The sequence below is a fragment of the Monopterus albus genome, unplaced genomic scaffold (genome assembly GCF_001952655.1).
Source record: "Monopterus albus unplaced genomic scaffold, M_albus_1.0 scaffold171.1, whole genome shotgun sequence".
NCBI classification, from domain to species: Eukaryota; Metazoa; Chordata; class Actinopteri; order Synbranchiformes; family Synbranchidae; genus Monopterus; species Monopterus albus.
The window spans coordinates 391,563-398,012 of record NW_018128051.1 but is presented as its reverse complement, the minus strand read 5'-3'; the positions used below and the strand labels follow the sequence as shown (position 1 = coordinate 398,012).

Below are 6,450 nucleotides of genomic sequence, written 5' to 3'. Positions count from 1 at the left end.
AGAACTTCAAGTATAGCTGCAACATAAAGCTAACCCCCTCTTGTTTGTTCAGGGATCCTCATGGCTCCATGTGGGAACAGACCAGCCTTTCAAGTCCATCTCCATCGGGGCTGCCAGCCAGGTTTGGGCCATCGCCAAGGACGGCTCTGCCTTTTACAGAGGATCTGTCTCTCCAAAGAGCCCTGCAGGTCGGTGGGAGAAGCTCTGATATTCTGCCTTGAATTTCAGAGAATACCATTCATGTCGCTGTCAGTTTTGAGTCAAAAACATTATTTAAACTTGAATGGAGGTAAGAAAACAAAACGGACACCACAGGCTTGATTTTCATTTGCATGTTTTCACTGTGTGTACTGTGTCGCCCTCTGCAGGAGACTTCTGGTCCCACATCCCCTCCCCAGCCAAGCAGAAGCTTAAGCAAGTGTCTGTTGGGAGGACATCAGTCTACACTGTAGATGAAAATGGTAAAGTGACTTGCATCTATATATATATATATACAACTTGCATTTAGGGATACCTACAGTAAAATGTCTCATCAGGTGACTGATGTGGCTGTTTCCTGTGCAGGTAACCTGTGGTACCGGCAGGGTGTGACCCCCAGCTACCCTCAGGGATCCTCCTGGGAACACATCTCTAATAATGTACGGAAAGTCTCTGTAGGGCCTCTGGACCAGGTCAGCACTATCGGTCACCTTTCGCTACTGTCTGAATTGAAGCAAAATGAGAGATGTGGGTGCGATAGCCATCACATTAGGTACATCAGCAGCTCTGAGCATGTTTAGGATACCGCTGATGTCCCTGTGATATGAGGCATGACAGAGACTGGGTTGGTAAATGTGAGCACGCTGTGGGCAGTTTATTGATTTTTACCTCTAATACTTTTTTGTATTGAAGTTCAGTCTTCTAACATGAAAGTGATGCAGCTTTAATGGATGATTCAAAAAAATAGACGTGAACACATGAATACTCCAAAATCTTGGTAGGAAATACAGTACCACTTTCAGGTTGGAAACAATCCTTACATGGTGACCGGTGGGTGGTGATTGTTGTTGTTGTTGTGGGGATGTAGGTGTGGATCATAGCAGACAAGGTGCAGGGCAGCCACAGTCTGAGCTGTGGGACAGTGTGCCATCGACTCGGTGTCCAACCCATGGAGCCTAAAGGACAGTCGTGGGACTACGGCATCGGGGTAAGACACCAAAGAAACTAAATTCTGTTGACAGTGTTGTGATGTTTAACTTGGATTTGCAGAAACGGCCACGACAATTATTAAACTTGTTTCTCCCAACCTCCATCTTTTTGTCTTATGCTGGACTAGAGGGGATTGATTTGGAGTTTCATGCTGTGCTACCTTAAGTTACATAGTGCAGCTTTAAATAAGAAAAACAAAGTTAAGAGTTTCTGGTTGTTTTTCTTCCACCTCCCCTGTGTCTGCTCCCGACTCCCTCTTGCATTTGACAGAAAGGATTTTCACATTCAGACAACTTTATTGATCCCAAGGGGGGTGGTTAATTTGCAGCTTACCCAACCCATACACACAATTACAAACACAGAGACAAAATTGTTATATGTCAGGCCTCAAGTCACAGTGATCAATAATAAAGAACATAAAAAAGATAGATCCTAATATAACTATGGAAAAGGAATGTAGCATCTAGGATTTAAATTTAAATTGAGTGCTCTTAGTGTTTACTAGATTAATAGCAGAGGAAATAAAAGACTGAAAAGCAGTTAGTTTTGCTAAGAGGTGCATTATCCTAGTAAACTCGCTGGACACAGCATAGCCAGACTGGCCGTTCTTTTGCTTTCTGAATCACAGTCTCTTTGCTGGACTATTGTTATGGTAGGGCTCGCTCTCCTGTTTCTTCTAGTTGCATACACCACAATAAGGATCCAGATAGTTTGGCAGCCTCTTCCGGCCACTGTCTTCACAGACAGTAGGGGATTTCTGGCCTGACAATCAAGGGCTTGTGCTCGCTCAGTAGTGGCATGTTTGTAGAAGCGCCAACCTGGATTAGCTTATCCGTCTGTGCCACAGACCTCTGTTGTTTCAAAAGCAAAGACACTTCAGTGAAACAAAGCGCTGCGCTGGGTGGCATGTTTCTTCATCAGGAAACATGAGACTTGAATGTTTGTTAATAAGGTGTCTCTATATTTTTGTCTTGCCCATTGACGTACATAGAACATTAGGAACACCTCTGAATATAAGGTAGTCCAGTACAACACCACCTTTAACTATGACCTCAATAATGAACATATAATTGAATTTATACATTTATAATAATCTCACCAAAAACTGAAACCTTTTGAGCTTCATAAACAAATGTTAAGGCACAAGTGTTGGATTGAAGTGCATACAGATGTACAGGTGGTCATAATGTTGTGCCTGATCAGTGTAGATGTGCACATGCATGTTTTGTGCATGATCTTGTTGGCACTGTGTGTACATATGCATATTTGTGTACAATTTTATTGCATTTCTTACATGAAGCACTTTGTGTTTTGAAAAGTGCTGTATAAATAAAGTGCAATATAATAACAGGTGTGTGTCATGGTTATGAGCTGAAATGAGTTTTTTTTTTTTTGTTTGTTTGGTTTGTTTTGTTTTTTTGTGATTAAACCCACAGAGGAAATGGGTTTTCTAGGTGCCTGGATCTGATTTCTCTCTTGCTGCCTATCTTTTTAGGGTGGATGGGATCACATTACAGTGAGAGGGAATTCCATGGAGCCTCCCCGCATCTGTCTCCCCTCTTTAATAGAGCCGTCCTTTTCATGGAGCCCACTCCCTGTCAGGACCACAGAGGCCAACGGCAGTGCTGTGGGATGTTAGACATGCAAAAGCACACAAAGGTACATACATATTGTATGTAGCCATCCTAAACCATATTAGTTGATTTTTTTATATGTTTAAAACCACTTCTTGTAACACTGAAGGAGCGGTGGTGCTAATTCAGCTCCGAACATTAGCACACAGGCTTTAGTTTGTGACTGTGACCTTTGAACAATCTGACAGCTGAAAATACTGAGGTGAGTCTGTCTGAAGATGAACTGCAGATTTTGACTATCAGTCCTCTTTTGTTTCAGGTATTACTGTGTAAATGTTTGGCTTTGCTGTTTGGCTTTTGTCACTAACACTGAATATGATTCTCTTTTTCTTGTTTATTCATCAGGGTGTGATGTTTGTGTGGTTTCTGTGCATAGAGTACTGCATGTGATGTCAAGATGACCGCGGAAAGGTGATCATGTTTTAAAAGGATTTTATGATGTTTTTATAAATAAGGAAAAATATTGTACCTAAAATAAGAAAGCACTCTTCTGAAAAATTAAAAAGCCTTTATTCAGATGGCTAACATGTAGAAGATTAAAAATGATGTATATTTCAAGTTGTGGTTACAGCCCACACGTAGCGGCAAAAAAACGCCTTCAGGGTCTAACCTGCAGTTAGACCCTGTTAAGTACATGTGAGACAATTGTAAACGTGGTCATCACGAGGAGCCAATCAATGGACATAGACACATTAACCCTGCCTAGAGAAGATGGCTACACAAAGAAACCTCAAACAACAACATACAGCCATAAACATTACATGGGCTGCAACAAATATACAAAGAGAAACCTTTCCCCACAGCAATATAAATATACAAAGAATAATTAATAGACATTTAGAGAAAAGGACTACAAGCAATGTCATCATTCAGTCCTGGATATGTAGCCCTCAGTTGTCTGAAGCAGCAACTTCAAGCACTCACCACCCTGAAAGCTCTTATTTATAGTGTCTAAACCTTCAGCCTTAAGGATTATAAGGATTTTGATGTGTGATATAGTCTGTTAATGTCATGACTGTTCAGTAGTTGGCATTGTAAATAAGGAAAAATAAAAAGTGTGCAGTACTTGTAAAAATTTTGTGGTTGAAATGCTAAAACTGAACCTTCCTCTTTCTCAGGAGATTGCTTGCATTTGCATGCTATCTACTTCCTTTGGACTAATGGTAGTATAATGACTAAGCAGTAAAAAAAAAACAGCTATAAAAACACTATTTTTTGTTAAGATATCAATATTACACAGTAAGTGTAGTGGCTGTTTTTAGATGGAAAATGTTTGTATAAAGAACAAGCAGTTTATATATAGCTTTGCATTAAATCATACACACTGAGTTAATGGCTGCCCAGTTTCATCCATATTAAATAGGATGCAACATTTGTACATGTTCGAAGTATACATAAATCTGTATGTATCTGTGAATAACATCATACTGTGTCGTGTTATCAGTGCTGCTGATATTGTGGGCTACATTTCTCGAGTGTGGTGCATGATCAAAACAAGAGTCCCAGTGAATAAATAAATGTTTATTGATAACTCCTCAGATATATTCCCTTTTATTTTCAGATTGGTTTCCTAACAAAAAGTCATATAACAGTCACTTTCAACATTATCTCTGCCTTCCAGCTACTGTATGGGCACAGACTACAAGACAGTTAGATCATGTTGTTAAAATTAATGGTAGACTGCCATCATCAGCAAATGAGCACGTTCTTGCTTAAACACTGTGATGTGGAGCCGCTTCTGTTCTTCCTTGATGTGGCAGTTGTGACCGGAGGCCATACTCAGCAGGTTTCTCAAGAGAAAACACACAAGAAGATCACAAGATAACACAAAAGTGAACCCATTCCTGCCTGAGCTCAAACAATAGAGGATGAGAAATTTAAAAAGAGACATTTTGGCAAAAGATTAGCCCTTCCTTTCTGAGTTCAATAGCAAATGTGTCTTGTCACTTGTCATAACTATCATGCATTTGATTTTTGCTGTCCTCTGTGTCTGCTGGGAGAACGGTCCCCACATCATTCCATATTTTGCATTAGGAGAACTCCATTCTTGCTATGATCAAGGACTGGTTTACTGTCAGAGGTCTATGATCTGGACCACCCATTTCCTATAGAAAACCCCAAGAGATCCAAGAGCCATGCGACTGTAGAAACTGTTTGAGATTTGGCCCCAAAAGTCCATCCACAACATTCCACCTTGGAGACCAGCCTCCTGCTGGCTCTCCTGGTCTCCCCACCAACTTGCAGCCACTGCTAACTGCGCTGGTTGAAGGTGTGCATGTGGGTGAGGTACTGGGTGAGCCCATCCTCGGCCTCCTCCTCTAGGTGCTGCTGGTAGCACTGGAGCAGCTTGGCAGTAGTGGCCTCTGACGGGACCCCACCAGAGGGCAGGCAGGCCCCTGACATGTCCAGGACGATGGTGGTCAAGGCTTTGATGTAATTCTTAGCCAGGGTCAGAGTCTCGATCTTGGACAGTTTCTTGTCAGTCTTGACATGTGGGATGGCCTCACGTAGTGCTTGAAAGGCGTTGTTGAGTTTGTGCATGCGTTGGCGTTCCCGCTCGTTGCTCTCTAGTCGCCGAATGCTGCGCTCCTTGGTGCTGGAGCCGTGTTGTCTGTGCCGTCGGCCTCTACCTGCTCCTCTTTGACGCTTGCCTCCCCCGCTCCTCAGTGACCCCCTCCAGGAGCCACCGATCCGTACAGAGGCCTCTGAGCCTTCCTGCTCACTGGAGCCAGGTTCTGGTTCTGTGTCTGGTTCCAGATCTGGCTCTGGGTTAGACCAGGTCCTTCTGGATGGTTTCACAGCCTTCCCTTTGGACTTCATCCTGCTGGCTCCTGCACTTCTTTCTTTGAAAGTGTAGGTCACAACTTCAACAGGCCTAGAAGACAACAGAGGATACAGAAAAAAACTTTTTGCTGAAGTACAAAAAAAAAAAGTATTTTACTGTAACATGAAATCACTTTTTTTTTTCTTCAAATAACAGCTTTTTCTGAGTCAGCCAGTAAACCCCAGTCACTACATAGGCCTCTCTCCAATTCGAACAGCCTAACATCCTGCTGTATCTAATCAGCCTCTGGCAGTGAGAAAGCTCCATGATGTTGGTCTGTTAATCTACACCTCTCTTATCCCCATGGTCCTGAGATAATGTCCATTTCAAGGTTACACTCACACAAACGCAGAGACCAGCCAGCACCTCCGGGGCTCTTTCAGTGTAACCAGTAGATGGTTTGTTTTGCCCTATTAGAACCAGTAAATAAACGCCCTGAACTCATTACTACATGTGGTTTTTCCACATTCAAATACACTCTGGCTTTAGTCAAGCAAGTGAAATTTCTTTAAACCATATTATCAGTCATGATAATATTAAAAGATAACACAGTTTAGCATAGATTAGTGCACAATCTTCTCTATTTTCTGCAGGGTTCCAAGTCAAATGCATTAACTGGAATAAAATAATCCAGGGCAACAAAGACAGTGAATGAAACACCACCGAATAAACTACTAACGAGCCTTACCTCGGAAGTTAAAGCAACTTTCCTCCTCCTGTTTACAGAAAAAACGTCACCATGCAGCCGCTCGTTAAAAACACCACCACGCAGAGTAAAGAGCCGAGAGAGCAGCAGAGCGTCGC

At 42.2% G+C, this 6,450-nt stretch overlaps 2 protein-coding genes across 5 annotated transcripts in view; one reads left to right on the top strand and one right to left on the bottom strand.

The window, feature by feature from the left end:
* The window catches only part of tecpr1a (tectonin beta-propeller repeat containing 1a), a 13,868-nt gene extending 9,539 nt beyond the window's left edge, over positions 1-4,329 (top strand). The window contains exons 20-25 of one of the 4 annotated variants that reach the window (XR_002276232.1): positions 53-188; positions 369-461; positions 565-671; positions 1,067-1,186; positions 2,684-3,024; positions 3,168-3,233. Coding sequence is in view for 3 of the 4 variants with exons in the window: in XM_020615881.1 (XP_020471537.1) it covers positions 53-188; positions 369-461; positions 565-671; positions 1,067-1,186; positions 2,684-2,827 (600 nt within the window). In the remaining variant the exon portion in view is untranslated. Of the gene's footprint in view, positions 1-52; positions 189-368; positions 462-564; positions 672-1,066; positions 1,187-2,683 lie in introns of all 4 variants that reach the window. The other 3 variants (XM_020615881.1, XM_020615879.1, XM_020615878.1) reach the window with 3 other exon arrangements.
* On the bottom strand, positions 2,900-6,418 carry bhlha15 (basic helix-loop-helix family, member a15). Its single transcript, XM_020615888.1, has 2 exons — positions 6,335-6,418; positions 2,900-5,697 (listed from the first exon to the last, which is right to left on the bottom strand). Exon 2 carries the CDS (start codon positions 5,640-5,642, stop codon positions 5,073-5,075), a length of 570 nt encoding a protein of 189 aa, XP_020471544.1. The 5' UTR covers positions 5,643-5,697; positions 6,335-6,418; the 3' UTR covers positions 2,900-5,072.
* Between the last annotated feature and the right edge of the window lie 32 nt (positions 6,419-6,450).